The following is a 16,868-nucleotide window of genomic DNA, read 5'->3' as shown; positions in this document are numbered from 1 at the left end:
ATATACAAGATGCATTCAACCATTAATTCAGAAAGCCTGCCTCTCACCTATGACTAGAAAAAACACAGAGGCCAAGAGAACACATCAAAATCTAAAACGAAAGAATAGGGAACAATACCAGCATACAAGAAAAACTTTACTGGGGAGAGGGGATGCGTATCACAACTAGAATTGAGTTTAAAGGTCAAAAAAATTTCTTTTAATGTGGACCCAAGTCGGAGAATATAATTCTAAAGAAAACAACAAAGACGAAGTATGAGTTTTTAAAACGTTCAGAAAGCCCATAACAATGTAGAATATCAAAAGAAGAAAAAGAAAAGTGCAACTAAATCCAAATAAAACATCTATACATGCAAATCAAATGAGAACAAAAAGATGTGGATCAAAACCTAAGAAAGCCTTGCCAGAAGCACATCAATACTTCATAACTGCAACCTGAGACCTATGAAAGAAATAAATTCCAGATGAGACAAAGGTAGCCAAAGGAATGATTCTGAAGCCACCAACAAGATAGCCTCTTCCCAACCTGCTTCTCAGTGTTTGAATCTCAATGTCTGAAAGATTATCGAGCTTCTAAAGAAACTGCTGGAAAAAAATTTAGAAAGAACAGTCCGTGAGCCTCTACCCAGCCCTAGAACCAAAGACCAACATAAAATATATCCTCAAAATGATAGAGGATTTAATTAAAAATACTGCAACAGAATCTTTAAATTCTACATTCCATTGTATAGACAGCTACCAATGAGGTTTTAAAATGGATTTATCACCTATAAGATACTATTTCCTGAAGATTCAAACCAATGGATCAGAATAAAGTACAGCTTTATGATCCAGGGCATGTAAGAAAAAGTCCTTAAAAGTCAAGGTATAGCATGGTATTTAAAATGTAGCCAAAATAACCTAATTTAGATCAAGAGGGGACTAAACATGTCTATAGAATGAAATGACAATTTGGATAAAACACCTGAAGTTCAGAGAAGGGGTGGGGGGTGGCAGTGTTTGTGTGTGTAGAGAAAGAAAGAGGTAGAAATGGAACAGAATTTCAACTTCCAAGTTTTCATAAAAATATAATGATAATTTTATCACCAAATACCAAAATACTGATAAGTAAAAGGAAGCTCAAAAATTCATAATGGGGGGCTGGGGAGATAGCTCAGTCGGTAGAGTGCTTGCTTTGCAAGCACAAGGCCCTGGGTTCGATCCCCAGCACCACCAAAAAAAATAAAAAATAAAAAATAAAAAAAACTCATAATGGAAGAAAAATTGAACCATAAAAAAAAAAAAAAACAAAAAAAAAAAAACCAGGTACTACAAAATTTCTAGGCATAAGGAAATGATAAAGGGCTACACAGTAGAAGTTAACAGAGAACTGAACCACATGATATGTCTTAACACAGAAATTAGATAAACAACACAGGTTATTACCTATTCTTTCCTACTTCTGGAGGACATGAATACAATGAATTAAAATTTGAAATGAAACTCAAGAGGAAGTTGGTGAATGAAAATGTGTCAACAATTGAAGATAATTTACCTACACAAGTTTGCCAACAAGGTATAATAGCAGGGAAACTGAAATTCTAAAATACATTGTATTCCAGAAAGATCCTGATATGAGGCTTAAAAGAATAATGTTTTCTATATGGTAAAAAGCAATGAGTGAAATAAAGGCAAATTAAAGGCTGAAGAAAGAAATCAGTAGTTATATATTCCTCATTTGATGGATAAGGCACCTTGAAGAGAACAGATTTAAAAAATGGAAAAGAACAGAGAAAAGTTTTTTTAATTAATTGTGGGGGAAGAGAGAGATAAAGGAAAGACAAAATTATTTTGATTTGTCATCTAAACTATAAAATCCATAAAAGCTAATTAAGTACAAAATATTTCATTACCTAAATTCTCTCACAACAAATGGTATTAAAATTTTAGTAATGACAGCCGGTCTTGGTGGTGCACACCTGTAATCTCAGTCACTAGGGAGTCTGGCAGGAGGATGGAAGGTTCAAAGCCAGCCTCAGCAAAAGCAAGGCACTGAGTAACTCGGTGATACCCTGTCTCTAAATAAAATACAAAATAGGGCTAGGGATGTGGCTCAGTGATCAAGTGCCTCTAAGTACCAAAAAAGAAAAAATTTCAGTAATGGTAACAATTTAAGGAGGCCAACAACAATGGAATCAACGACCCACAGGCAGAATCACATCAGAGTAGCTTAGATTGTGGAAAATTCTTCTGCCTATGAGGAAATCTTTTTTCATACCAATAATACACTGTAGGAAAAACACTGCTGAAATAGCTGATATTAATGATTTGTGCATAAAATTTCTATATTATCTTAAAAAATTTAAAACTAAAAACACTTAAACTTCTTTGAATATCAATCTTCATGGATTTTGTCAAAATATATGTACTGGGCTGTATATCATGCTATAGGATAGTAAATTTGGCGTATATCTTTCTAATGTTTAAAGTAATATAAAAAATCTTTAAGAAATTTTTATTTTTCAATATATTATGAAATCAATGTTTAACATTTGACACAATAATTATAAGGAATTTCAATGTAGTGGTTATTGATTCAATGTTCTAATAACAAAGACTAAAATATTTAAGGAAAAAAATAATAAAACTTCTTCCCAGGCATAGTGGTACACGACTTGGAAGCCTGAGGGCAGGTAGATCACAAGTGTGAGCCAGCCTCAGAAACTTAGTGAGACTATCTTAAAAAATAAAAAAAAGGCTGGGCTAGTAATGTAGCTCACTGGTAAAGTGACCCTGGACTCAATCCCATTGTGTGTGTGTGTGTGTCTCTCTCTCTCTCTCTCTCTCTCTCTCACACACTCACACACACACACACACACACACACACACACACAATACAAGAATAAAAAATTCTTCCCCATCAAAATAAGAAAAAAAGAATAAACATTAAATACAAAAACGGGGGGGGGCTATATAGGCATACTTTTGGCATTGTTATAGAATAGAGGATGCAGTACTAGAACAATACTAGTTCCAATAAAGATAGAATTAGCCACTTGGGGAATTTGCATTTTAAATTATAAGGTAACTCTATATTCTTCAAGTTCCATTTGTTTAATTGGAAAATACTCTGAAATATAACTTAAGGGAAAGTACGTAAATAGAAAATGTGCTCCAAGAACAACTGAAGATAGTATAATCTGTCTCAGAAAGTTAACCTGATGTCACAAGAAAAAGATACTCTCAATTTATATGCACTTTGTATTTCACTCCCACTCTACATGCCTATGTTCACCTATTTTGTAAGCAATGGAAGATATGCTGCTAAATGCTTTATTAATTTACTAACCAAAGAGTAAAATCAAAGAGCAAAGTAATAGAATTATTGTGTTATGTGCCTATTTATTAGAAAAATCACACCTTAACCCTTGCATCAGGGAAGAAAAGGTATTTGCTACATAAAGTACAATAACCTAAAGTTGAAATTTTTCATTTGTATGTACATGTACATGTTAAATATTCAGAAGAAGGCTGGGGATATAGCTCAGTTGGTAGAGCGCTTGCCTCACAAGCACAAGGCCCTGGGTTCAATCCCCAGTACCACAAAATTAAATATATATATATATATATATATATATATATATATATATATATATATATATTTTTTTTTTTTTTTTTTTTTTTTCAGAAGAATATCTCTGAGAGGGCTATAACCAATTCTTATGAATACACCTTAAAACAGGAGTCAGGACATGTTTTTCTAGCAAAAAGCCAGACAATAACTACCTTAGGTTTTGAGGGTCACACATTACTGAAACTACTCAACTCTGCCTCTGGAGTGCAAAAAGCAGACAAAGATGATATATGAAACAAAATAGCATAGCTCTTTTAGAATAACTTTATTTATGGATGCTGAAAATTGAGTTTTTGTGTTAATTTTCCATATCACAAAATGTAATTTTTCCCCAATTACTTAAAACTATAAAAAACATTCTTAGCACTCAGTCCATACAAACACAAGGCAGCATGCCAGATTTGGCTTTGTGGGTCATAGTTTGCTGACCCCTACCTTACACAATGCCAAACTTTGTGCAAATACTATATACTAGCCTGGGGTTATAGCTCAGTGAGAGAACACTTGCCTAGCATGCATGAGGCCCTGTGTTCCATTTCTAGCACCACAAGATGTAGGGGATAAAAGGGGATAAAAAAATGATATCAGATGTTTGTTCCCAATTTATATCAAGATAAAAGTGAAAGAAAATAGAAATGAGAGGGCAGGAAAGCAGAAATACTTCTGCCTTAAGAGAAAAACCTGTCAAACTATTTAGACATTTGCTTAAAAAATAAGAGAAAGAAAATCAGCTCAACACACACATAGGTCTGCAATGTTGATATGCAACATTCTAAAGCTCACGTCATATCTCAACAAAAAGTGTTTCTTGGATCCTAATTAGAAAAAGTTATATTCCATGTATGCATATGTCAAAATACACTCTACTGTCATGTATATCTAAAAATTTTTTTAAAATTCAAAATCAAACCAAACCAAACCAAAAAAAAGTGTTCCTTAAACCAAAGAAAGCTGAGAGGCCCACGTTCATGCCAGCCATGCTCTAAGGTCTTCCATTTTCTTATCATTTATTTTCTGGTTAAAGTAACGTTCATGACATAGAACACCAGAATTTTTCAATTAGTAACCTACCTCGCGTGTTCCTGAACACCCACAATCTCTACTTCACTATCTGAAGAGGCAATATTAATTTCTTCATTAAGTGGTGCATTGCCAGCAGATGTTTTGTCACTTGCTAGGAATCCTGGATCCAAATGACCTGAAAGAGAAAGGGAGAGAAAAGCACTACAGTTTAATTTCTTACAAATGGCAGACACAACTTATTGACAGATTTCTTAACAGTTTTAATCTCAGAAATAGTAATTCTATAATCCTGATATCGTTTGCCACAGCAAAACTATTATGCATGTCAAATAAACTGGGCAGTGTTCTGCCATTTTTAAAAAATTTGTTTTACACAAATGAAATATAAAGCTCATCTTATATATTTAGTTTGTCAGTACATAAAGGTATAAACTCAAAGTCACTTACTCTGTACTCCGATTCCTTAGGAGAAAGAACTTTCAGTACTTTGGTAAATGTCTCTGAATATATAAAATATATATATATATATAATATATATAATTATACATGTATAATATAAAATATATGCAATTTTCACAGTGCTTTTTGTATTCAACTCTAGCCTGCTTTTAAATGACCTACATAACCACCAAGAGGGCAGCTGGGTAGTTCTCTGCTGCTTATTGTAACAGAATAAAATTCTAAACCAGAAAGTACAAAGGCATAAATGGAATAATACAAGTTTTCCTTAATAACACATTTAGACAAGGATGTTTTGTGAAAGATTTAACATTTTCTCTGTAATAAAGGAATGCAGATTTGACAAAAGTCTGACCCCAAACTGTATCTAAAAGGTAATGCTACAGGTAGATCACAATTCTGGCTCTTAGTAACTAAAACAAACTGTATACTGCTGACAATTCTCATTACACTTAAGTCACACACACTAGAAAAGCACAACAGCTTGTGGCATTGGTACATATAGACTTTTTCACAAGAGTCTTCATAGAGTTGTCTATTATATGATGCAATAAAACACATTCTCCAGCATCACAGAAGCACAAGCTTCACAGATATCTCTCAATAAAGGATAATGACATAAAAATCAAAGTTTGTGGCTCTACAAACAATTCTAGTTAAAATAACTCAGCTTACAGCCCAGCACTGGAATGTTTTAACATGAATATGAAAATACCTAGAAGTAAACAAGGAGTAAACAGTTGCAACAGGTATGAATTTTCACTTCTGTTAAAGAGCATTTATATTTAAATATATTGTTATCTGATACAAAACTATTTCTCCATGTTTAAAAAAAAAACTCTTCATGGGCTGGGGAGATAGCTCAGTTGATAGAGTGCTGGCCTTGCAAGCACAAGGCCCTGGGTTCAATCCCCAGCACCACAAAAAAAAACAACAACAACAACAAAAAAAAAAATCATGACACCTTACATAAACTATACCAACGAAAAGAAAATAAAAGTTTACCATACAACTTTTCCCTTTCACTTCCTTGCACTTTTTACAATGCTTCAAGGTCACTGAGCAATCTTGTACTTTCTTACTTCTCCGGTCAACTTTCAATATAACCCTTCTGGAAAAGTACAGACAGTCTCAAAGCAAACTTAATTTTTACATTCTCTGACCCTATAAAACCATCCCTGAGAATTTACCCCAAGGGAAAAGATTTTAAATAAGCAAAAAGTTATGACATCCAAAGATAATCACTATAACACTAGATGGAAACTTGAGAAATAGTATACATAAAATACAACTTATCACATACTAAAATATGTGTAGATGATGAGTAAAGCTGGGGAAAGAAATGAACGAGACTCTGGGTCTTTTTCCCAATTCTCTTCCCTGCCCCCGCCCCAGGGTACTGAGGATTAAACCCAGCAGTGCTCCACCTCTGAGCTACATTTCCCCAGCCCTTTTTATTTAATTTTGAGACAGGGTCTCACTGAATTGCCCAGGCTGGACTTGAACTTGAAATCTTCCTGCCTCAGCTCCCAGAGTTGCTGGGATTATAGGTATTCACCATTGTGCAAAGCTCACAATTCTTTAATGTTATATTTACCTGTTTTTCTTCGATTGACAAAGATGTACAAATGAGAAAATAGAAGACTGGAAAGCTTAAAATGGCTCCTAGATATACCTGCAGACTGAGATTTATGGGTCTGTAACCTAGATCAGATCTTCTACAGTGGCACAGGCAGTACACCAAATCTTCCAACCCTATAAGCATACAAATGATATACCAGAAAACACCCAGTTTTGTTATATCTAGAATTGTGTGGTTGTTTAAATGGAATTTGGTTACGTCTAGAATTGGTAACCTAGATTCTTGCTCTGGCTCCCAACACTTTGCTAAACAGCCAAGTCTTATCCAATTTCTACTTCAATGTCTTAATTATGACCATTTAGAGCTAACACTGTGCAAACTGTTCCAAATGTACTGTTACAGAGGAATTCTAATTGATAATTCTCTGTCAAGCATTCAATCTATCCACACTCCATGGTCTTTACTATTTACTTCACCTGTTTGTTCCTCAAAAAGCACTTATTTGTGACATGCTCTACACTGTTCCAGATGCTACAATACTACAGGGCACAAAGCAGGCATAATCTCTATCCTCCATGAACCTACGACACATTCAGGGACAGTAAAAAGCAGACCATTGCACTGTGACTTGAAAACTGTGCTGATATGAAGATAAAAGGCTCAGTACCCAGAGTTCAAGGCCATCGGGGAAGCTAAGTTCTCAGGGAAATTAGGCATAGGTGAGGGCAAGTAGCCCAAGGAATACGTTTTGTTCTTTAGGGTCCAAAAATTTATTGAGATTTGGGATAATGGTACTAAAAAAGAGTAATGAAAAACAAGTCTGGCAAAGTCAGCAGAGATCACAGCATGGTAAAGATTCTGGGCTTGATCTTGAGAAGTCACTAAAAGATCTAAGCTGAGAAGTGACACCATCTGTTTTTGCATTTTAAAGAGTCTCCTTCTGGAGCACAGAAATGAAACTAACAGCAAAACAGAAGGCAAGGGAACCAGCTAGACTGCCACACTCTCCAGGGGTACAAGTGACTGGCTGAACTGGAGAAGATAACTGTGTATATGTTCAGAGGGTTAGAGATGTTGGGAATTGGGCACATGAAAGAAGAAAGCAGGAAATGAAAAATTAGGCTTTAGGTTGTTGATTTAGGTAACTGTATAGAGTTATAGTACCATTCAGCGCACTAATGAAAGCTAAGGGTGGCTGCTAAATATGTGTTTAAAAGATGTTCAGCAGGCAGTTAGAGATACTATTTAAAAGCTCAGGTCAGAGGTCGAGAGAGGGGAAAAGAGACTTGATAAGTCCTTGGTAACAGTGGAAAGAGAAACTTCATCCACAGGACTGTATGAAGCCTAGTATAGAACACTGATGAACACCAATAATTTAAAAAATGGGCAAAGGAAGGGAAATCACAGAGAAAGAAAACCCCAAGGATGATATCATGGATAACAATGAGCATTTCTAAGAAAAAGTGATTAATATTATTCCCACTGAGAAATCAGGTAAGAAAAGAGATCTAGCAGAACTAACTAGAATCAGTGATAAGACAATCATAAACGACCTTGACACGCAGAGCCTCAGGAGAGATGGGGCCCAAAGTTAACTAGGCAAAGCAAGCTGAAAAGCAAAAGTTTAAGTCTGATTTGGAGGAAAGGAGAAATGTGGTACTAAGTGAGGAATGTGGGTTTGAGGGAAGGAGATGTGCGTGTATGTACAGTTTTTAGAGATGGGAGAGTGAGGCAGGCACAGGCACAGTGGTCTATGCCTGCAACTCCAGCAACTTAGAAGGCTAAGGCACAAGGATCACAAGTTCAAGGTTAAGGGGCTGGGAATGTAGCTCAGAGTAAGAGCACTCCTGGGTTAAATCTCCAAATATCTCTCTCTCCTCCCTCCCTCTCTCTCTCTCTCTCTCTCTCACTCACACACACACACACACACACACACACACACACAAACATAAACACAAAGATAGGGGAGACCTGGTCATATTTATAAGAATAAAGGCAGAGAACAGGTTTGATGGCAGAAAGCTGGAGTGATATTCACCTGTGAAGAATGCGCTAAGACTATCTACAGAGCATAGATGTGGTTAAGGTAGCAGGGGATTAGAAAAGTGAAAGAGTCATTTTAAAAAGAGAATGCTCCTAAGGAAAGGGGGAATGGGAATTGCTGGGCAGCACTGAGAATAAAGATGAAGCTACAGATATGTGATTTTCTCCAGCTAAGCTTAGCAGTGGGGATACAGACTCAAAGTTCATCAACGGATCAGACTGTCAGGTGAGTACACCTAGAAAATCAACTCTAAAAGAAAGGTGAAGGAGAATACTGTTAGAGCAGAGCTGGGCCAAACGCAGGCTTGACAGAGAAGAAAGTGAAGCTGGGAGGGGACTAAAAAAGGACTTAAGGGACAGGTGCAGTGAGATACAGAAAAAGTAAAAATGGCACGGTGGAAATAAGAGTATGAGAGTACAGAAAAGCCCCCCCAGTGGAAAAAGAAAGCAGTCAAGAGAGCTAGGAGGAAAACCAGTGGTTAGGAGAAGAAAACACCGTATTTCCACCCTCTTACCTACCCACAAAATGTAAGCCACGGGTCCATTCCTTTTCTCCTGTCTTCCCTTCCGCTTTGCTGTTCTTTGCTCTGAACACCTACAACTTTTCTATTGCCCTCTGGAATGCCAGTTCCATGATAAACAACTAAACTTTCTACCTCCTTATGGAAATTGCTTTTGCTGAAAATGCTGCTTCTTCTACAGTCCTATGAAGAGGAGGCTGTTTCTAACACCCAATCTGAGATTGGCATCACTTGTAAATAACTGTCCTCCATTCTCGAGACAACACTAGCAGCTGAAATGCTCCAGAGTGTTACCTTTCACTGTCTTATGTTGACCCATGACAGTTTTAGTTGGTCTTGAAACATTACTGGTACCTGACTTGGTCTTTCTTTTCACTTTTCAGTCCAGATATCGTGAATAATTATTTATGTGGACAACCTCTTCAAAACTGTTGGTACCTACTCGCTAAGAAGCAAGGAGCTAAGCTCCAAAAGCCACTTAGAGAGAGTCACTTGTAGTACACTCACATCAAGGGGTTCAGTCTGCCTTGATCCTAAAAATAAGGATGTGAACTGAATCAAACCTAACTTAAAAGGCAAATCTTAAGAGTCACTGTTGCTATAACCAAACTCTTCTTGATTTCTCAATGCGCTTAACAATAGTAACTAGGTAAACACAAGAATACAACAGGATTTAGTATTTCTATGCTCAATTCTAGCACCATAGTTCTAATTCATAATTCTAACTTGTTTGGTAGGAATATTTTCTGATGTGTATCAGTCATCAATATTTCTGAAAAACCAATCTTCACTGAGTAGGCCCCTCAACCCTGACCCTACAATCACAAAAGTCTCACTCCAGAGCTGGAAATGTCATGACTCTATTTTATTTTTCTTTCTTCCTTTTAAAGAATGGAAAAGAAAAGTCACTATGCTGTTTATTGATTTTTACACTGTTTTAAGAAAAACAAGGTACCCATCACCAGTATTTCAGATTCTTCTAACTTTATTTATCCATTACATATCCAAAAACAAATAACTTATGCACTCTTTTCCCACTATTATATCAATCCAAGCAAATCTGGCAGTGTAATTTTGATCACAGAATTACAACCCAATACCACTGGTATTTATAATTATTACAAAACTTGTCAAAATAATTATTATAATTATTACAAAACATAATTATGCAGCTACTTTTTATGTTGCAAGTCTAATGATGCTCTAAAACTGATCACTTAAAATCAGGGTCTCTTATTGCTAATATCTGTATTATTTAGTCAAACTATCATGAGAATAAAATAAGGGACATGATAAAGTGATACAGTGTTAAATACAAACTTCTTGGTCAGTCTTAAGAATTGGTAGACTAAGCTGTGGGAGCGGGCACAGGCCTTGAAATTCCAGCTACTGGGAGGCAGAGGCAGGAAAAATCACAAATTCAAGCTCAGTCTGGGCAACTTAGCAAGACCCTGTCTCAAAATAAAAACTAAAAAGGGCTGAGGATGTAGTTTAGTGGGAGAGCAACCCGAGGTTCAATCTCTAGTACTGCCAAAACAAAATTTTATTTTAAAATAGATTAAACAAGGAATCCCCAGACTAATGGTGCAAGATTTTTGCAACACTTCTCATCACAATCACTAGATAAAAGGAGCCACATAGCCACACAGATGACAAGTCAGCTGGAAACCACAATAGCGGCCTGCTAGGTATATTTAAAAAAAAAAAATAGTACTAGCTTTAAAAAATTTATAATCATGGGCTGGGGAGATAGCTCAGTCGGTAGAGTGCTTGCCTTATAAGCACAAGGCCCTGGGTTCGATCCCCAGCACCGCGCAAAAAAAAAAAAAAAAAAAAAAAAAAAAAAAAAAGATAATCATTAATCTGTGTTTAATTCACTCAACAAAAACATGTCATACTCTATAAAAGACATGGAAAGCATTCAGGGATGTCTCCCCTGTTCTATCTCATAGCTGGGACAACAGTTATTTTCTCCCAACATAAGCCTCTTCAGCAAGCAACACAATCCTTTGGGAACTCTGCATGGAGCCTGTTGTGTTCCCTCTGCTTCCACCCCTACCCAACTCCCTTGTAGGTTATCTCAAGGATTCAGTGGCAGAAGAGCATCTAGAGCATACACAAAAGCAAAAGTACAACAAAGATTCTATGAGGTTCTGCACATACTGCCAGTGGTACTATCTTTTCCAGTTCTAAGACAGGAATAAACCCTGTAGCAAAAAATATGAATACCATGATTACCATATAATAAACTGGAAAAAAAAAAAAAAAAAAAAAAAGCAGAGTACTCATATTTAGCTATTGTGGCAGCTGGCTGTCTCCCTATAGGACTTTGCCTTTGTAGATACTTGGAAGAATTTCTTTCACTCTGAAAAGATTCTAAAATTTTGTCCTCCCACTACAGACATAAATAAAAGTTACTAAGACAGGGTTTAAAAAAGAGCACCAGCAGCAGCAAAGAAAAGTAGTAACTAAAATACCATGGTGAACTGAACACTTTTTTTGTCTTCAAAAGAAAGAATGCAGCTACTTTTTATGTTGCAAGTCTAATGGATAAGCACTAGATGTTCGCCTGTTTGCATCACATTAAAGCAAAGCATTACAAAATACTGGATGACAGGGCAGGCTAGGTAAAATAAGTTTACTACCTTAAATCACTACTCAGTCTTAAAAACATGCAAATTATTACTATGTGCTTACTTCTTTCAACAAGAACATTAAACACAACCTTATAAGATGGGATAAGGGGAAATGAATACCTTAACTTTTACTTTCAAGAAGGAGCCAGTAAATAAAAGGGGCTTGAGTACATCACCTCCTTCACAAGACAGTGTCTCTGATCTGCTAGCAACAAAAACAGGGCCATTTTGGTCAGACTATAAAAAAAATCCTACATTAGGGACAGGTAACTCAAGATTTGTTTCTCTGCTACTGTGCTTCTGTTATGGACAGGCCAAGATTACCATCCCTATTTCAAGCATAGAGAAAATGCTCACAGCCTACCTAACTTTGACCAGAAAGGCATGATGGAAAAAAGGACATATTTAGAATTTATAATTTTCCAGGACAAAAACCAACAAATTCTGTTTATCACAACTATAGATCTTTCTTACCAAGAGTACCTCTGACTCCTTTTTGTAGCTCCAACTACAATTATGTTTATAGCAGGTCATTACTAACAATTAAAATAAAGCTATTTTTCAGAGATGCAGGTACATTCCCTAAACATGCTAAACACAAGAGTTACCTGGGGATTATCATTAAAGAGATTCCCAGATTCCATTTCATATCTACTAATAAAAACTTCAGGGAGAAGAGAAAGATTCTGAATTTTTTTAAGAATCCTGGGTAATTTTTAGGCTCCAGCAAAACTGAGAAAATACTATAGAAGGAACAACTCATGATGGGGCATAATAGTGAACTAGAAATCCACTGACTGACCCATTGATCCCTTTCTTACTCAGTCTACTTCAGCATAGTATTTATTAACCTAATGCTGGTTAGCATTCAGGAGGGCTTCAGCTGTTACTGTGTACTAGTCCCCATGCTAAGCACACTGTTACATTATGTCACTTAACAGCAACAATAATCTTTTGGAATAGATACTAGTTTTATCCCAGTTTTTTGTTGTGTGTTTGTTTGGTGCTGGGGATTGAACCCAGGGCCTTGTGCATTCAAGGCAAGCACTCTACCAACTGAGCTATATCCCGAACCTCTTATCCCAGTTTTGCACACAAGGAAAACTAAGACTTTTACACAATTTACCTAAGTAAGGTCACACAGTTTCTAAGTGGCTGCTTGTTGAAAACCACACCCTACATCATACAAGTCTAGCATCAAGTAAAGAAAAAGTATACACATGGCAAGAGTTGAAACAGAAACTTTAGGTCTTTTGTTGATCAGGTGCTTCCCTGATTTCAACTTATTTTTATAAATTTGCTTGTTATTCAACTTTTTTGGCCTAGGTTAAAATTAAAACTATTTTGTAGTTGCAAATATTTTGGATATAAAAACTTCATCCAATTGCTTTGAAAAAGCAGCAAGTTAGTCTATCTCCAATTACTATTTACATGACCCTAAATGGAGCAGGCTGTAGATGCTGCTACGGATTAAAATGAACCCACAGATAGTCTGTTCAGTGACTAGGATTTTATTTCATTGTGAAGGGAAAATGAAGGATCCAGAATAAGCATTAGAATATTTATATTGAATTCAAACCTCAAGAATAGGCCAAATACTGAAATTATAAACTGGCAATCAAGCATAAATTCTAATCATTTTGTTGTGAGACTAAGTATACTCAGCTTCCTAAGATGGATTCTCACTGTGAATAACAACATATCCAGTTTTATTTTATTCACATACCTACATCATCAGATTTCAATTTATTTGAAAGAGCATAAAAATGCCTTCATTAGAAAACATTATTAGGAGCTACGAACAATGGTGACTACATCCTATATCCTAAACAAAAATTTACGTACAATTAATGGCCCAATATAGACATGTGCTCTATATTATACCCTATGGAAATTATCACACACATATATCAAAGACCCATATGAGAAATGTTAACATCATCATTTAAAATAGCTCCCAAACATCCAACAAGAGAGTAAGTAAATTGGGATATATTCATATAGTGCAATACTAAATAGCAGGGAAAACCCAATGAACTAGATCCACATAAAACAAGCTCAAAGTTAACAAAATGATGAACTAAAAGAAAGTTTCAAATGATTACCTGAGTGGAATACCAAGTAGTTTTAAAACACACTTGTTTACAGATTCATAACACACAAAGTAAAAATACACAAAGAAATACACAGGAATGTCAAACACTAAATGTCAAATTTAGGACGGCTCTGGGGAAAAAGGAAGAACAAAGTTCAAGACATTGGTACTTCTAGGGCTGGGGAGATAGCTCAGTCGGTAGAGTGCTTGCCTTGCAAGCACAAGGCCCTGGGTTTGATCCCCAGCACTGGGAAAAAAAAGACATTGGTACTTCCCTCCTCACACACTTTTGCGATGGTATAGTTCTTTAAAACAATAGTAGGTCCCTGGGTAGGATGTTTTAAATAAACAAGCTAACAATTACAGTGTGACCTCCATATCCACAGGTTCCACATCCACAGATTCAAGCAAATGCAAATGGAAAATATTGGAGGGTTGGGGGACTGTGACTGTACTAAACACATACAGATGTTTTTCAGATCATTACTCCCAAAACAATATAGTATAAAAACTATTTACAAAGTTCTCATAATGTATTAGGTATTATAAGTAATCTAGAGATGACTGAAAGTATACAGAGGATTATGCACAGGTTATATGCAAATACTGTACCATTTTATATACGGAACTTGAGCATCCTTCGATTCTGATATTCATGAAAGTTCTGGGACCAACTTCCTATAGATACTAAAGGACTATATTTGAATCTGAAAATGTAAATGCTATCCCTGATAATGGTAACTTTAAAGATGTTTTAAGACCTCAAACCTTCACTATTTGGTTGAAGCAAATGAAATTGCTAGGTTTGTAATAGATCAAAATAATTCCATATGGGTTCAACTTACTATTAAAAATTCTCTATATGAAAAGCAAAACACTGAGAATCACTTTGTTTTTTGTTTGTTTCTGTTTTTTTTTTTTTTTTTTTCTTTTGGTACCAGGGATTGAACTCAGGGGCACTTGACCACTGAGCCACATTCCCAGCCCTATTTTGTATTTTCATTTAGAGATAGGGTCTCCCTGAGTTGCTTAGTGCCTTGCTTTTGATGAGGCTGGCTTTGAGCTTGCAATCCTCCTGTCTCAGACTCCCAAGTCACTAGGATTACAGGCATGCACCACTGCACCCAGCTGAGAATTATTCATTTTTTTTTTCCTCCAAGAATTTACTATAACATGGTCCATATTAAATGACAAACTAAGGGAACAGGTACATAAAACTGAAGAAGAATGATTGAATCATCAATGAATAAAGAACAAAAATAAACCATCTACTAAACAGAACAAATTATATAGCTTACAAACACACATTGTACAAAATGTGAGTCAACCTACTGTCCTTTGATGTAAAGTATTATTATTTAATTCTTTTCAAAGTACTATGTATTCATTGTATTAGTAAATCCTTAAAAAGACCCTTCTTGGACACAAAAAATATTTATACATATAAAAACCAAAGTCCAGAGAAGAAATGATTGGTCCAAGATCAAACAAGCAAGTTAGCAATCAAAACAAAACCAAAAATAAATCTGGGTGCCGGTTCAAAATCGGCCACAATAACTTAATCAAAAGGTCAACAAAGATTATAAGAGGAAGAATTCAGGACAATGATCAAAGGCATACTGTTACAATATAGAACATTCTAAACTATTACTCATTTTGGGGGTAAAAATATAAAACTCATTTTCCATAAAAATATTTTAGATAATGATTAAGACTTAGTACATAAATCAATGCACATAATCCTCCAAAAGCACTGAAGAAAATACACACTATATATAAGCAGTCTGTTTTCTCATTCCCTCCCCTTTTTATCTTAAACTTAAGTACTAGAACATTTTTTTAAAAGGTTTAAATTAGAATGAATGTTTGAGGAAGATATTGAAGGAACCATGGAGGCACTGTGAGAAGTTTCCAAAGGAAATAGCAGTGGGCTTTTTAGTGAATAAATACTCTTAATAATGATAACAGAACCAAGATAAATAATTTAAGACAAGGACAAGGAGAAGAAATTTTTTTTCTGAAATAACAGAGGCAGAAATCGAAAGGGTTAGACAAGACAAAACAGAACATCAAACAGAAGAACTGGTGATAGCACTGCAGATGAAAAGCTTCCTACCAATGTTGCAGGTTGCTATCCAGAGTTAAGTGACGAAAAGACTAGCCAAAGAGTATAAGAGTACCCGGATTTTTTTACATATGTTGGGCATTTTTAATTCAAGAAATATGCCTACTGAAATCTACTGATGCCTATAATTAACATCTTTTACATTTTTATTTTTACTTCCTTCTGATTACAAAAGATGATATGCTACCCAATCTTTTCAGTTATCAATGGTAGCCTAGTTAGTCACAAACATTTGATACTAGATGGTTCTGGTATGGCCTGCTTTCCTCAGCAGGATCCCAAACCAGGAGATACAGCTGCCAGGACACATGCATGTTACATCATTAGAGAAGGGGGATGGGGGAGACCAACCTGCCTCAGCATTCAGCCCGCTGGTTCTCCAGGTAGCTCCTGTGTCCTGGCCGCCTACAGAATTAGTGTGCTCTTGAACTACTGCAGCCGCCAATAAATTGTCCACATTTACCACTTCTGGGTCAGAGCTGGTGTCAGACATATCAAAATGAGCTACAACTGGAGGTCCATCTAGGGAGGAAAGAAAATGTATACTTGTATCTAACTTGTGGGGAGAAAAACACTTCTGAAACTAAACAAGAATCCTCTAAATGTCAATTACCTTTAAAGTATTATTATCTGACTAGAAAAGCTAAACTTCACACATCTAATATTTTGTCATGATGTGAAAGTGAAAAAGATAATTCAAGTTTACAAAGATGAAGGACACATTTTGGAAGGAGGAAAAGAAGTGTTATTATGAAGAACAGAAGACAAGAC

General features: G+C 35.8%; 1 protein-coding gene across 6 annotated transcripts in view; it reads right to left on the bottom strand.

The window, feature by feature from the left end:
- ARK2N (arkadia (RNF111) N-terminal like PKA signaling regulator 2N) overlaps positions 1 to 16,868 on the bottom strand; it is an 88,470-nt gene that overhangs the window by 6,491 nt on the left and 65,111 nt on the right. For 5 of the 6 annotated variants that reach the window (XM_079108799.1, XM_079108796.1, XM_079108797.1 and 2 more), the window contains 2 exons: positions 16,449 to 16,619; positions 4,685 to 4,811 (listed from right to left, as the gene is read on the bottom strand). In XM_079108799.1, coding sequence (XP_078964925.1) covers positions 4,685 to 4,811; positions 16,449 to 16,619 — 298 coding nt within the window. The remainder of the gene's footprint in view (positions 1 to 4,684; positions 4,812 to 16,448; positions 16,620 to 16,868) is intronic. The other variant, XM_079108800.1, reaches the window with a different exon arrangement.

The sequence above is a fragment of the Sciurus vulgaris genome, assembly GCF_902686455.1.
Source record: "Sciurus vulgaris genome assembly, chromosome: 13".
NCBI lineage: Eukaryota > Metazoa > Chordata > Mammalia > Rodentia > Sciuridae > Sciurus > Sciurus vulgaris.
The sequence above is the reverse complement of the archived record's forward strand: the minus strand, read 5'-3'. Positions and strand labels throughout refer to the sequence as shown.